Below are 16,571 nucleotides of genomic sequence, written 5' to 3' on the forward strand. Positions count from 1 at the left end.
AAATAGTTTCATTTGGATTCTTTTTTTGCTTAAGAGGTGGTAATTTAGAGGAAACAAAATTAAGTACACCTAACCTGAGTTCCCTTACCCCGAGGCACCCACTTTTAATTGATGGTTTACTCCTCTCCTCGGATACACTTTATAAAACCAACCAATACAGATCAACACCAGTTCTAGCTGTAAATTGGACACTATAGCACCAAATATGTCTGACTGGAGGCACTAACAGCAACATTTTTGCTGTTCAACTCCATGTATCTATTAGAATATCACAATCTATGAAGCAGTTGCATTTCCTTTGTAAAAATAAGTGTGCACATCACACTAATAAATGCTTTTTGATTGCCAGACCTACTCTATACTTGATAGCATAATTCAAGGATGAATTCCAGCCACCTTACATTAAGGTATTTTACAGCTGTGGACAATGGCACGCTGACTCGGACTCAATTCTAGTACATCAGTCCATACAGCCCTGAGGTAATTTTGCAAAGTGCACATCATAACAGTGATCAAACAAATGTGCCAGATTTGGTGACACTGAAAGTTCAACAATAATTACGTCAGACTTGGAAGGGAAGGAGGTCTGAAATAGTCTATTCTGAGAGAAGACCATCAAAATCCTTTGTGTACACATTTAGTTTTATTGTAACAAAGCAACTTGTACATTTTAACGTTTAAAACTGAGCATCTTCCTTTCCAGTGAAACAAAAAAGAAAATTTAAAAATAAACAAGAACAAAATTACAATAGAGAATGTCAATTCCAAATAAGATCCTACAGGTTCTGCTGATTCTCCATTGAGTGGCAGGGCTCAAAGTCATCATTAGGAGAGAATTTTATTTTAAAACTGTCATCTTAAACTGCAAGGATGTCTGTTAAACATCACAATTAAACATGCCAAAGGAGAAGAAGCCATGTTGTCAAAATGCCCACTTAACCCACCCAAACATCTCAAACCCACCCTTGCTGACCTGCTATAACCCCATGTTTTTTTTTTGTTTTTTCATTTTTTTAAACAAGAGAAAGTAGACAGATACATGTTGGTAAATGCTAACTGTCCATATTCACATAGAGACACAGTGTAATCTCTGAGCCCAATATACAGAGAAAGAAGGAAAAAAGCTAGAATTCTATGCACTACTACACAGGGGCCTAGCACCCTTCAGCTTCCAGCAGTGTGAAGGGAGCAGAAGGTTTCTTTTTTCCCACAGAACACAGTGTGTTGATTCCATAAACAGTTTGTTTTGAGATAGGAAGGGATAAAAATATGAACTTGGAACAGAAACTGGTAGAGATTCTTTTCCCACTGTATTCTGCTCAAGGTATTTCCCCCCCACACCCCAAAAAAGTTGTGAACCATGGTGTAAAGAGGAAAGAGACCTCAAGAGAACAAGGCGAATGCGCACAAGAGAAAAAAAATAAAAATAAAAAGGCTGCAACTTGCTCCCAGGGACTGAAGAAAATTAAAAAGGTAAAAGAAGGTTTGGAATCCATCAGTGTTCTATTAGTCATCTTCTCCTTCATCCTCCTGTTGTGGGGGGGAAAAAGGGATATCAGTTAATTTCTGCTGAAAAGTCACCACTTTTCAGGCAATCTTTCTGCCCAACCTGGATTCTGAGTCTTACAAAACTACAAATGGCAGGTAACAGACAAATGCTAAAGTAGCCTTTCAACAAACAACAATTGAGCTGGCTTTTGAGGATCATATTAATCTCCTCAGGCTTCTAATGTTCTCATTAATTCCAAATAATTATTCAATTTTAAATTTAAATTTTCATCGCCAACACATACCACACGAAAACAACAAAAAAACAAGATTGAAATTCTCAACAAATATCCCAACAACAAACTCTATGATTCTATCCTAATTATTCGGTTATACAGTGATTTTGCTGTACTTGAGTCCTTTAATTCTAACGAGATTTGCTTTAAGAGGAGGGGCTGCAACTACCCCCAGTAGCACTGTTCATCTAGTTAGGAGAATAACTGTAAGATTCCTTTGATACATAAGGTAGAAAAGAGTAAACATTAAAAAGAAATAAACTCAAGGACATATGCTTATTTTTCAAGCATTCACTTGCAAATTAACTGACCACTCCATATTTGTTTAGGAAATGTCAACTATCTTATATCTTATGTTCTCACCTCTCCTTCTTCTCCCTCATCATCATCTTCATCTTCATCTTCTTCACCTTCATCACCTTCTTCATCAATGTCCTCCAAGCCTTCTTCTTCTTCATCATCATCATCATCTTCTTCTCCTTCCCCTTCTTCATCATCCATGTCAGGAACCTGAAGAATTACAGGTATCTTAAGAACTCACTCTAATCAGACTTGTAAGTACATTATAAAAGAAAACTACAAACTCTAAAACATACCAAGTAGTATTGTAAGGGATTTGGCCAGATATCATCTTTAATGACCTCTCCTAATTCATCTGCACCTGCATCAGAATGGTCAGTGAACCAAGTGAAAAAGCTTTCTGGTTCTTCATGCTGCCTCTTCCGGCTGGCTTTATTCTGTGTCTGACTTGAACGTTTCGTCAAGTCCTGAGAAGAAATAGGGAGACTTAAAGATTCAAAAATAAAAGCACATTACACCCTGAAAATATTCATAATAATCCCTAAATATTGGATAAACCCTTTCGTTATTTAAAAAACCAACTGATCTTAAGACTTTAACAGTACTTTCTAAGACAAGTTTAAAGAGTTTAGAAAGCATCTTTTCCTCAAGTTTATTAAGTTTTGTGTCTTAGAAAACAATTAAAAACTATCTTAAAAGTAAAAAAAATCTCAATTTATTATTTTCTTGGTCTGATTTAACTTTTTAAAAAGAAAAAAAAATACCTTATCAGATCAGATACTCTCATCAAGGATATAATCAGTAGTTAAGATTTATGCCCCACCCCTCTCCTAAAAATGTTAACATTTAGAAATAATTCATTCTCAAGTTATTAAAAAAAAAAGTCCTGTATATACCTTCCCAGATTTCCATTTGATTTCAGTTGATTTTGAAGATGGATCTCCACTTTCATTAAGATGAAACTCTTTGGAGAGAACTTTATTTTCGAAGTAAGGGTTTTCATCAAAATACTATAGTAAAACATAGAAACACTGTTAAATGAACATGGCTGTAAATGTACGTACCCCATATTTATAATACCATAGAAAGTCCCATGTAAAGAACTCCCATAATATAAAGATTCTGACAAGGGATTACTTACAAAATCTATTCTGTAACCTGATTTAATATCTTCAAACTCTGTCACTTCAACTCTGGTCAAATAATGCAGTGCCTCCTCATCCTCTTCCCCAAGCAGTGCAGATACTAGATAAGAACAGCCAAAAAATAGTACCACAGGCCAATTAACCTCTTGAATTTTTTTACATGTCAACACGCTACAACTTTCACACAAAAAACAGTTATGAACCCCTTCTAAACAGATAGCAGACAAGCTGAAGACTTAGTTTGGTACAAATCAAGCTACTTCTTAGACTCCCAAAAATTCAACACACACCAGTAAACAAAGGAAAACCATCCACATACACTGAATTTGTTACTAATTAAGAACATATTCAAAATAAGTGTCACTAATTTTCATTCCCTAAGGCTCTTATTTAGCTCTGCCACTGTAGGTGATAAGCATACCTCTCAGTTTAACTCTAGGATTCAGATTACTGTTCTCTCATGTGGCTGGACTCTTCAAAAATCCCACTATTTTAAAATTTTTTTGCCCTTCCCCCCTTTCACCTGTCTCAAAGACAGGTAACAGGTAACGTACCTTGCGGATGGTTAACAAATGTTGTTACCCAGAAGTTTGGTATTTTGGCGATCAATTCTGACCTCTTCTGGAAGAAGGGTTGGCGGAGTTTGTTATATTTCTGTTCTACTTTCAAAATTTCCTCACTGGCTTGCTCATTCAGTCTGAAGCAAAAGAAAAACATTGTTTACTACAGTGCGAAGTCTAGAGACTGACACGTACAAAAATGAAGCTGTATCTTAGAGCTTTGGAGTTTTTAATATTAGGACCCAGTGCAAAAAGTGTCTGTTAGAGGAAAAATTCAAAACTAGCCTGGAAACTGACAAGTTAATTTCCTTCATCATCACCTAATCCATAAAATCAAAAGCCTAACCAATGTTCACTTGAACATGAAATTAGGGAAAAAAAATCAACTAAATCTCATCATTTACTAAGGAAACCTAGTAAATAATAAACAATAAATTGAGATTACTAAAGAATTCCTTTCTAAATGAGCAAGTGTTTGATTACATAGATTATTTATCGAATCTCTTTTATCAGAACTTTCAATTTTGATTTCCTCAAACCAACAGGAATTTAAGCCAAGACCAGTAAGTTGCAAAGTTATGGCGTGACTCACATACTGATTCCATAATTCAAATTCATCAGATGTCCACAAGCTAAGTCAGATAATTAGTATCCTTCAAAGTCAAATACAACCCCTACAAGGTCAATCTTTCACCAAATACTGGTTGGTGACTGCCCAAATGTTTTTGGGAGTAAAATACTGAACCTTAAGATTTCCAACCAAAGCAAGCCACTTTACTGGCTACTTAAATTATTCACTAATCATCAGGCATATTCCAAAGTCACTTTTAAATTAATAAGTATTCATTAAGCCCCTATGTACCAGATGCTGTACTCTAAAGCAACTTAGGCTTCAAAACAAAAACCAACCAACCAAACAAAAAGCCCATCCCACTTCAGTTTACCTGTCTATTTCATTCTGTACTTCATCAATATGTTCAATTGCTTCCTGTTGCTCTTTTTCTGCAAAAAAAGAAGTTAAGATAATATACATTTGGAAAAAAAAGTTTAGTTTCTTTTGGGACATATTACTTTAATTTTCAAGTTCAACAATCTTTAATCTTACTCTTTTGATTAACCATTTCAAACTAATTAAAGTTACTAAAAAAATTTGAAAAATATTGTCAATATATTCAATCAAGCTACCTAATTTTTAAAAACCATACTGCTGCAAAAAACTACTTACCCTACCAAAGCAAGCATTAAGAAACAGTTCTTTCATGGAACAACTTTAGGCAAAACTATGTACGGAAACCAGACTATTCCCTTATAATGCTTTAAAATATCCACAACTTCCAAAATAGAATAGCAGCTGCTAACCAGGAGCCCCCAGCGTCCAACAATAAACACACTAGCAATTTAAACACAGTGGCAATGCTTGAGTTTTCTCAAAGGCTATGAATATTTTGCAACCCAAGACACCAGAAACAGTTTTTAAAAGGCAGCGATTGTATACAACCTATCATTCTAATCGTTTCTCAAGTCTACCTCCTTCTTATATGGTCAAATTCAAATTCCTGCCGGATCAGACTCTAAGCTCTTCCACCACCTCCCCAAACAAAATTTCTGGCGGGCTGTTGGTCCTAAGTTTTCAGCATGAATTCGGGGCACAAGTTGTGAAGCACGTGTGAAGTAAGAAAACTTTCTTTGGGTGATTAAAGGCAAAAGACGTAGACAATGGGGAACATACGTTTTTTAACAAGTTCTTAATAAGGAGAAAGGCGGGCAAGTTAACAATCAGACGTGAGGAGAAGGTGGAGAAGCGTTTCCGGGAACCATCAAGAGCTCAGGGACAACCCCCTCCCCCTCACTCTGAAAGCCAAACTGGAAGCCCCCAAACCTCGCTTAAGTCTAGGGGTTTGTTGGCTTTTTTAAAAAAATTCTAATACCTTTTAAAAGGAGCTAAAAAAATGCCCCCAACTCCTCAACCCCCGGGCAGTGTGAGGGAAGTTGCTTGTGGAATGAAGATCCCACGTGGGGGGCTTTTCCCGGCAGCCACGCGTGGTGCTGACCAGGGCATCCCCCAGCGAGGCCCGCACCCCAATGAGATGGCCAGTGCCCACTGCCTAAACTGGCCGCGTGCTTTCCACTCCCCTCCAACCTCTTCCACACCCCACCCCGCCCAGCGCCCTCGGGGGACGCGGCGGTGGGGGAGGGGAAGGGAGAAGGGGGAGGACTGAGCGCCCGGCTTGTGCTGCAGCCCATGGAGGAAGCAGCCCAGCCGCCCTGGGCCTGGGGCCGTGTCCAGAGGCAGCTGCACCATGTGGCGGCGGCGGCTGATGGGAGAGAGAAGCATCATGGCGGAACACAATAAAGAGCCGCTTCTCGGGGAGGGGGAGGGGGGGTGAAGAGGGAGGGGGAAAGAGGAGGAGGGAAGAGGAGGAGGAAAGGGGGAGGAGTGGGGGTGGAGGGGGTCTCCCTCCGCCGCCGGAGCAGCGCGATGCAGGCCGCAGCGCCCCCGTCTTTGCGAGCCCCGTCCGCGGCGGCGGTGGAGCCACCTAGGAACACAATGCGTAGGGGCACACCACGCACGTACACACACCATCAAAAAATAAAAATGTTATGATAGGAAAAAGGCGCTAACATGGCCTCCCCTCCTCCGCCAACACCGCGAGGACGGGCCTTTCGGCCCGCGCGCCGGCCCTGGCCTCCCCCCTTTCCCGTTCCCTGCGCGCGCTACCTCGCGCCGCCGGCCGCCGCCGCGCGCCACCCTCCTACGCCCGCCCGCTCCCCCCCCGCCTAGCGCCCCCCGCGCGCCCCCAGGCCCCCCGCGCGTCCCAAGGAGGAGGAATGAGAGAGAGAGGGAGGGGGGGTAAAATGGCGGCGGCCCCAGCTTCCCCTCACCTGAGGTCTCATCGGCTCCGTCGTGGTTGGAGTTGAGATCCTTTTTACTGACTTTGGCCGCCGGCGCCGACATGGTGGTGCTCTCTCCGCGCTCACCGGCTCCGGGGAGGAGAGAAGGGAGAGGGGGGGCGGGCGGGCGGCTGCCTTTCACCTCACACACCACACGGGGCGGGCGGCTTCGCTCGGTCCGCGCGCTCGGGGCTCGGGGGGCCTCGGCCGCCTCCTCCTGGGGCTTCGGGCGCTCTCTCCGCGCGGCCTGACGGGGAGGGGAAGGGGGGGGACCCTGAGGCGGGGAAGGGGAGGGGCGGCGGCAGTGTCTTCCTCGGTCCGAGGCTTCTGCTCCTGCTTTCAGAGACGCGTAGACGGCGCTCCTTCACACACGCTGTCTCCCTCTCTTCTCAGAGCCGCCTCCTCACCACCACTACCTCCACTACCTCGTCCACCACCACCACCACCACCTCCTCCTCCTCCTCCTCCTCCTCCTCCTGGCGGCGAGGGGCGGGCGACAGGGCGCAGGCGCGCCAGGCCCCACGCGCAGGCCCCGCCCCCGGTCCGGGTGGCTCGCGCCGTTGCCCCATTGGCTGTGGCACCCAAGAAGAGGGGCGGGGCCCTGCGCGGTGGAGACACAAGACCTCGGGAAGAGGCGGGAGAAGGGAGGGAAAAGAACGCGGCGTACGAGATTAGCCCTTTTTGCCCCCCCCCTTGCCTTTCCCTTCTTCACCATACCCTGAACGTCAGCGCGCTAATAGCGCGCGGCGGAGGCAGGAGGGAGGAGGGAGGGGACCTAGGAGGAAAGGAGCGGCGAGGGGGCGTGGCTTCAGTGTCCACCTCGCGCGCTGCGGCGGAGCTTCGGCGAAGCGGCTCGCGCGCTGACTCCAGGAGGGGGAAGGGTGGGGAGGGGGTGTCGGTCACGTGACCAGCTGATCGCCGTCTTTACTCCGCGCGGCACCCTATTCCGGGCCGCGTGCTTAGTTTTTAAGCCGTGGCTAGCGATTATTACTGGAGGCGCGGAAGGGGCGACGCTCTTCGGCTGGAGTCCTTGGGCCCTTGGGAGGACCTATCTTAAGTCCTTATGAGCCCGCAGTTTCCAAAGAACGGGATGGAGACTGAGGGGAGAGTTATTAGTCGCACATGTGAACCCCCCCATACCACCTTCCCCCCCTCCCTCAGTGCAATCGGGCAAACAGGCTTGCCGAACACAAAGCTTTAAAAGTATGCCTTTGCTAGAGTACAAATCCAAACTCTTAACACTATAAAGTGTCGTAAAGCCGTATGAAGGTTAAAGGGCAAGTCCATTAATCTCTTAGGCCTCCTTATCTCAATTGTAAAATGAGGATGAAGTTTAAAATAACCTTTGGAAATGATAGATTTTTTATCTTGTTTGTTACCTGATGGCTAATTCGTGGCTAACTTTGGGAAAACCACTTCTTCCTCTTAACTGCCTCAGTTTCCTCTATCAAGTAAGGAGTTGGCCTATGGTCTCTTCCAGACCTAGGTTTAGGTACCTTCCAACTTTGTCATCCAATGGATCTATAATTCTAACTAATGAGAAGAAATGTTAAAGTTTCATTCAAGTAAAGCTGGATAAGAATGGAATGGGAGGAGTATAGGCTGGATTTCTGCCATCCCAGGACAGCATTAACCCCTCACTTTATGATCTATACCCTCATTAGTAGAGTCACCTAGCTAATAGGTGAATTGAGTGGACAGAATTTCCCTGATCTGTAAGCCATCCTAGAGTTCAAGTTGATTTGATGTTTTCTTCCTATGAGCCAGAATTGCCCATCAGAGGAAAAAAAGAGACCAAAATATAACTAGGCAAAGAGCCTAGGTTTCTGTAATTAACATGCAATGTTAAACTATCCATTTCAGTTGGGGTGTGGGTATATATCAGTGTATCGGGCCCTCTGCTTATGTGATGATAATTTTGGCCCTTGGAACTTGGGCGTAACTGTCCTTATAGCAAGCCTTGTTAGCTTCCCAAAGAATTGTCCTTAGTTGCTCTGTTTTATACTTTCTGTGTATATTCATAACAAAGTTTTGAGGGTTTCAATTTTGAATGAGAACAGGGGCCATGTCATAGAAGTAAAAGGAATTTTAGGAATAATCTAGCTTAACCCCCTTATTTTCCAAAAGAGGAAACTAAGGCCAGAGAGAGAGGAAGTGTCTTGTCCAAAATTACAAGAGGAATTACTGGAAGATCTGCCAGTGTCCAGGTTGCCTGCCTCCCAATCTAATGCTAGTTTTGCTATACCATAGTAGGTAATTCTCTTTAATAATAATAAGAGAGACTTTCAAGGTTTACAAAGGTCTTGCTATACATTATCTCATTTAATTCTCATGACAATCCTTTGAGGTAATTATAAGGACTCCCATTTTACAAAAGAGGAAACAGGTTCAGGTTTCTCCATGTGGTGTCAGAGATGGGATTTAAACCGAGTTCTCTACTAACTCCAGATCCAGGGCCCTTTCTATCATACTACTCTGCTTCGAAGTTGATAATGTTTGACACATTTCATAGTTATAAAGCCTTGGGCAAGGCCATTTTTCTCTCTCTGGACCTGTGTCCTCATTTAGGAAATAAACAGGTTGGCCTAATGATATTTGAGACCTCTTCTTGCCCTAACAACCTACTAGTTTATGTATGATTTCCTCCTGGATACCACTCATAGAACCAGAATCATAGAAGTGTAGATTTAGATGTGGAAAGGGACTTTAAGAGTCTCAACAGATACTTACTGACTAATACTTTCAATTACCCTTTTCCCCCCTTTGCCCCAAAGGATCTTTATTGAAAGGAGACGATTTTAGCTGAAGTGTTAAGGAAAGGCTTCTCAGAGAAGGGTACAATTGAGTTGAACCTTGAAGCAAAATGGGCAAAGCTAGAGACTGGCATGAGGAAGAGTCCTCATGAAGGCAGAAGTAGTCATAGAATACATGAAAAGGAAGTAACATGAAATAAGGTTGGAGGGTAGGTTGGAGCCAGGTGGTAGAGAGCCTTAATGCTAGAAATAAGGAGTTTGTCCTTTTTCTTGTTCATCCTAGAATCAGCTCTGCTTTTCTGTGACTGTTGGGCACCAACCTGCCATCTCAAGGTTTAGGATTCCAGGTTAGAGGTGCAGATGGAGCATAATTCCCTCTTGGTAGGCCTAGCTGGTCCCATGAAGTAAATTAACTACAGATATTTGTACCTACATCATGGGAAGGAATAGATCTTTTAGGGGCAGGGGTTAGTAGCTTTCAGAAATGGCATTTAGAATGGGGATTTGATAACATCACTCTTTTGTGAGTAGGGAAAAAGTGGACTACCTGTAGGTCATTCCCCCTTTGAGGAGTTTTTAAGAGAGAAATTATGAGTAATAGTAATAAGCTGTAGTGAAAAGCTCACAAGGTCAGAAAAACCTGAGTTTCAATTCACTCTCCATTATTTATTAGCTGTGTGACCATGGATAAGTCACTTAACTTTTCTCTTAGCTCATTTCATTATCTGTGAAATGTGGGTAAAAATAGCCTGACTCACAGGATTATAATGAGGATCAAATGAGATAAAAAATGCAAAGTGCTTTGTAAACCTAAATGCTGGCTATTATAAGGAGGCCAGTGATAGGGTAAATACCAAAATAGTGCTGTTACATGCAGAGCATTACAAGAAACAAATTGCTGAGAGTCCCAAACATTCTTCTTATTTCTTTAGTGAGGAACAAGGACCCAGCACATCTGATAGTGACTATTCATCTGGGGTGAAAACATCTGGCAAAACCAGCAGTCTTCAGGGGAAGAACCATTTGTTGATGGGCATCTGTACTCTAGCGGTTTCCACAAAATCTCTCCTAATGTGGCACAAAAGGACTAGTACAAATCTTTTTCCTATTTATCCTAATACTAGGAGATTTCTCTGTGTTGGTAAAAAGTAATAGCCTAACTTCCCTCCAATTATCAGTGAAACTGAGTGAACAAATCTGATGAATGTTCCTGATAGAGTTGTCTGTTAATTTGGAAAGAAATTATGTTTCATAACTGTGAAATTGTTTACAGAGATTTAAACTGATTTAAAGAGGAAGAAGGGAGAGCACCACTATAGGATAACCCATAGTGTTAATTCAGTTCATTTATTAGGTACCTACTATGTGCTAGAGAAGCTAGGGATACAAGGACAGAAAAAAGTCATAGAACTTGTCTCAAAGAGCTTGCTTTCTACTAGGGAAGGTCAGGTAGAAGAGAAGGGAAAATATAGTTTGTACACAGGTGGATAGAATATAAAGTAGATCCGTGATATGAAGGAAAGAATAGACAAAAGTGCTATAGAGAAATCTGAGGAGGAAGATGACAATTTCAGCAGAGGCATTATGGGAAGGCTTCGTACAAGATGTGGCTCTTGAGTTGAACCTTGAAGAAAACAAATATTTCAACAAGTAGGTTGAAGCTAGGTTGTAGAGAGCCAAATATAAAGGACAAAAAAACCACCCTTTGGTCTAGAGTCTAATAGGAGAGACCACATGCAAAGAATTATGTACAAATATATATATATATATATATATATATATATACAGGATAAATTAAGAGATACCAAACAGAGGGAAGGCACTAGCATTAAGGGGGATCAAGAAAGGCTTGTTATGGAAAGTGGGACTTGAAGGAAGGCAGGGAAGCTGAGAGACAGAGATAAGAGAGAGAGTTCTAGGTAAGGGAGACAACTAGAGAAGACTTTGGATATGGGAGATGAAGTATCTTGTGCAAGGAATAAGGAGGCCAGCATCACTGATTGCAGAGGGGAGTAAAATATAAGAAAACTGGAAAGGCAACAAGAGGCTGGGGCTTGAAGATCTTTAAAAACCTAACCAAGGATTATATATTTGATCCTAGAGGCACTAGGGAACCATTTGATTTTGCTGAATAAGGGGGTGATATGGTCAGACTTTCACTTTAGGAAGATGAATTTGACAGCTGAGTAGAAGATGCACTGGAATGGGGAGAGATAAGGCAGGCAGGCAGGAAACAAGCGTTTATTAAGCATCTACTAAATGCTAAGCATTTCGCAAAATTTTTTATTAAGTCCTTGGAAAAACTCTAGGAAGTAGGTGTTATATTTATCACTATTTTACAGTTGAATAAACTAAGGCAGGCAGAGGTTATGTGACTTGCCCAGTATCACACAGTAAGTGTCTGAGGTCAGCTTTGAACTTAGGTTTGACTCCAGGCCCAGCACTCTATCCACTACTGTACCACCTAGCATCATGGAAAAGTATATATCTGATAATATGGGAAGGGGGGAAAGTACTAACAACTGAGGGGATCAGGAAGGGCTTCGTCTGAAATGTGGCAAAACTGAGCCTTGAAGGAAGCTAGCCACTTTGAGTCAGAGGAGAGAAAGAAATACATGGGAAATAATCTAGGCAAAGGCATGGCAGTGAGAGATCGATCGATTGTTGTTCTTTGTACTTTCTTCTTAAAAAGGACTGATGACATCAGGAGGGTGATGTCTTGACTTACAAGTGAGTTGGATTTTAAGTGAGGCAGAGCTGTGCAGGGTCATCAGCACTTTCTTTTCCAGGGTCATTAGGCCCAGTGGCAAGACATAGATTAGGACTATTGAAGATGACCCCAGATGCAGTAGAAGACCTTGGCCTTTTTAAACTAAGATCTTTCCCAGGTGTCAGTTTGTCTGAGGCAACATCCATTTAGTGATTTAAGGCTAGGTAAAAAATGAAGCAAAAAATGACCTAATTTGCTTACTTAAAAAAAAATCAAACTGAGAGGGGAAGACCCTCAGGGTTTTTGGCCAGAAACAATTGCTATTTACCCAATCAATCAATAGGCATTTATTAAATACCTACTATGTGTTGACCCTGGGAGTACAAATGCAAAAGTGAGAGTCTTTTCTTTCAAAGAGCTTGTATTCTAATGAGAGATACGACATTAGAGAAGAATGTTAGCCCAGGATGGAAGTTTTGGTTTACGAAATTCCAAAAGTTATGAGTAGAACTATAGAACAGTAGATTGTTATAACCTTTCTAGGAGCAATTGATTTGATTATTATTCCTAGAGTAAGTACAAGAAATGGAAAAGGGTGGGAGCAGAGTAGATGACAAGATACCTCTGTTGGATAGGCCCTGGTGAATAACTAAATGGGATGTGAAGCGTGGTCTGAGGCCTACCAAGATATAATGGGTTAGAAATTATTACTAACTCAATCATTACAATCTTAACAGCTCAGTTCCTGGTACTCACCCCATCAATCATGATAGTTTAGTACTAGGGCAAAATCCCAAAACTGAGTTCATTAACAGCACCCTCCCCCCACCATCTTCCTTCCCATTCTACTCACTCTCTCTCCCTTCCCCATTGTAGTTAAAGTCTCTGGAGGTCTGAGTCCTGAAGTTTTATCTGTTCCTGGTGGAGAAAAGTGGGGCATTGGCAATGCAGATGGGAACACTCCATCCCCCCCTATTGAGGAGGTTCTAAGGGATGGAGAAATGGAATGGAATTCATGCTGAGATGCAACACTAAATTCCATCATATACCTGTTTGATTTTCATATTTGTTTGCATATTTAAATGTTTCCCTTGGTTTCTGGAAAGTAGACCAGTTTGGCTAGAAGGGAAATAAAGTGAATAAGCCTAGAAAGATAAGCAATAACCAGATTGTAAAGGGCTTTAAATGACAAACTTAGGAGTATATAAAGAGCACTGATGGGGGAAATGTATTGGTAGACTAGATAAGACTTGGAAATTGATTGAGTTGTGCAGGGCTGGTTCCAGAGAGAAGGTTTGAAATCTAGGAGACTGGAAGGATGCTAGTTCCCTCAATAGAAATGAGGATTTTGAAGAAGAAAAAAAAAGAAGGAAATAGGGAAGTTTACAGCAGGAGTAGGTTTAGGAGAGGAAATATAATGAATTCCATTTGGGACATTTAAAGTTTGTGATACCAATAGGACATCTAGTTGGAGATGTTCAACAGGAAGTTGATACAGAACTGGAGTTCAGGGGTCATTTGTATGGAGATGATAATTGATCCCTTAAGACCTGATGAATTATCAAGGAAGAGAGAAGAAAAAAGGGACTAGGACAGAGACTTGGGGGGACACCCAGTGTTAGGGGCAAATCCTGGATTATGATTCAAAGAGAATGGGGAAAAGTAGTCAAAATGGGAACAGAAGAAAGATGGAGACATGATCACCAGTGACAAATGGAGCTGAGTGATGATGAAAGACTAAGATTGAGAAAAGGCCATGTGACTTAGTAATTAAGAGATCATTGGTGACCTTGAAGAGGATGGTTTCACCTGAGTGATGAGCACTGAAACCATTTTGCAGAAGACTGAGTATTATATGGGAGGAGAAGAATGGAAGGTGAGAAGTTTAGGTGACTAGAAATTTGATTATAACAATAGCTAGCATTTATATGGTGCTTTAAAATTTGCAAAGTGCCTTACAAATATTATCTCATTTGATCCTCACAATAATCTGAGAGGTAGGTGCTATTATTATCCTAGTTTTATAGATAAAGAAAGTGAAGCAGAGATTAAATGACTTGCCCAGGGTCTCACAGCTTATATGTGTGTGAAGCTGAATTTTAATTTGGGTCTTCTTGGCTCTAGGTCCAGTGCTGTATCCATTGAGCCACCTAGCTGCCTCTGTAAAAGAAATGAGAAGATACAAGACAATAGCTTGAAGGAATATAGAGTCAATGAAGACCATTTTTTGTTTTTTAATAAGAGTGGGAGATAACTGGACATGTTTGTATACAGCAGAGATAGAGCCTGTTGATAAGGACAGATAGGGAATAATTGAAGAGGCAATCTCCCAGACAATGAATTATCTTTTGGGGGGGGGCTAGGCAATGGGGTTAAGTGACTTGCCCAGGGTCACACAGCTAGTAAGTGTCAAGTGTCTGAGGCTGGATTTGAACTCAGGTCCTCCTGACTCCAGGGCCAGGTTCTCTATCCACTGTGCCATCTAGCTGTCCCAAGACAATGAATTATCAAGGACCTAAGTAGAGGGGTTGACCTTGGAGAGGAGAAGGACCACCTCTTCCTCAGAGACTGAAGGAAAGAGCGAGGTGAGGTCAGGGGGTTTTGAGCTATAGAACAGAGGAAAAGAAGTAATAATGAATGAACTCTATTTTCTAAATAAAGTATGAGATAAAATCTGATGCTGATAAGAATGGTATAGGAAGTTTAAGTGAAGAAGAGAAATTTTTAACAGCCGCTTTTAGAAGGCTGATAAAGTCAATTGGAAAAAATAAAAGGATCACTATTCAGCAGTGAGGACCCAGTTGAGACTAGATGACTAATTGGTTGTATACCTACTGTTTTCCCCAAATGCTGCTCAGTACCTTATGGGTTGGAATGGAAAAGGCTGATGAGGATAGGTGACCTAGGGTTGGGATTGGCAAGGTACAAGCAAATAATAGGGCAAGGGGGCAACAGGCTTGAGAGTAAAGGACAGTATAAAATGGACCTTGTTGACTCTCAGGTCCTGATGTCAGTCAATACCTTTATTATTAGTTATCAGTTATGTCAGTAGAAATTATAAAAGAATAATAGGCATATATAGTGGTCAAAAGGAATTTAGGAATTGGTATAATTTCCTCATGTTACAGAGGAGTGAACTGAGGCCTGGAAAGAAGTGACTTGCCCCAAGCTATATATCTATCTAGGAGCAGAAGACCAGAACTCAAGTCTCCTGACTCCCTCTCCAATGCTCCTTCTTTCTTCTTTGGCAGCTCTCATGTCATTTACTCTTCCTTCTTTTACTTTCTAGGTTTTCCTGTTCTTCATCCATAAATGAGGGAATATGGGAGGGGAGGGATTTTTTACTAAGTGATCTCTGTGGTCCTTGCTAGCCCTAATATTCTTTATTCTTAGGCCACATCCAGTCCTAACATTCTATGGTCCTTTTAAAAAAAAAAGGAATCTAGGTGTCAGAGAAGCAGAACAAGAGAACCCTATAGGAAGAGATGGGGCAGCTAGGTGATACAATGGATAGAGCACCAGACCTGGAGTTAGGAAGATCTGAGTTCAAATCTGGTTTCAAACATTTACTAGCTATTTGACCCCAGGCAAATCACTTAACCCTATTTGCCTCAGTTTCTTCATCTGTAAAATGTCCTGGAGAAGGAAATGGCAAAGCACTCCAATATCTTTGCCAAGAAGACTCCAAAAGGGGTCATAAAGATTCAGGTACAACTAAACAACGATGAATAAAGACGATATTTATGAAGACATGTATTGGCAGTGTGGCAAGCCCTCTCCCTTCTGCCAGATTTTGACTAGTTCTCTCTTTTGATGGAGCTAAAAAAGGAATCTGATAGGTTAGACAATAAATTATTGCCTCTGGGGGTTTTTTCAACTTCTAAGTGGTTATCCCCTAATACGATTTTAGATCCCCCATACAATTTTAGAAGAGGCTACTATTATGCTGTTAAAATTTTCTTTCAAGGAATATATGTGTGATGGAAAGAAAGCCCTAACAGTTTCAGGAAAACCTGGGAAGACTTATATGAACTGATGCAAAGTGAAATAAACAGGACCAGGAGAAAAATTTATAACAATAGCAACAATAATGTAAAGACAGTGGATTCAATGTGCATATGAAAACATTTTCTTTTCCTTCCTTCTTTTCTTTCTTTTTTTTTGGGGGGGAAGGGGCATGGCTAATGTGAGAATTTGTTTTGTATGACTATACATATTTGTAATGGGTTTAGTTTTTCTTGCCTTTTCAATGGATAGGAAAAGGAGAGAATTTAGAACAGAAAATAACATAAAATTGAATTTAAAACAAATCTCCCTCATTTACCTCCCCCATCCAATCAGTTGTCAAGTTTTATCTACAACATTATCTCTCCTTCTATTCCCTTCTCTCTACTCACATGACCACTACCCCAGGTGCCTTATCATTT

General features: G+C 41.7%; 1 protein-coding gene across 1 annotated transcript; it reads right to left on the reverse strand.

Annotated features, from left to right (window-relative positions):
- Positions 1 to 624: 624 nt before the first annotated feature.
- SET (SET nuclear proto-oncogene) lies at positions 625 to 7,127 on the reverse strand. Its single transcript, XM_020965654.2, has 8 exons — positions 6,673 to 7,127; positions 4,734 to 4,791; positions 3,784 to 3,926; positions 3,226 to 3,329; positions 2,981 to 3,094; positions 2,381 to 2,551; positions 2,148 to 2,294; positions 625 to 1,530 (listed from the first exon to the last, which is right to left on the reverse strand). Exons 1-8 carry the CDS (start codon positions 6,743 to 6,745, stop codon positions 1,507 to 1,509), a joined length of 834 nt encoding a protein of 277 aa, XP_020821313.1. The 5' UTR covers positions 6,746 to 7,127; the 3' UTR covers positions 625 to 1,506.
- Between the last annotated feature and the right edge of the window lie 9,444 nt (positions 7,128 to 16,571).

This window comes from Phascolarctos cinereus, unplaced genomic scaffold (genome assembly GCF_003287225.1).
Source record: "Phascolarctos cinereus isolate Bilbo 61053 unplaced genomic scaffold, phaCin_HiC Scaffold_2;HRSCAF=192, whole genome shotgun sequence".
NCBI lineage: Eukaryota > Metazoa > Chordata > Mammalia > Diprotodontia > Phascolarctidae > Phascolarctos > Phascolarctos cinereus.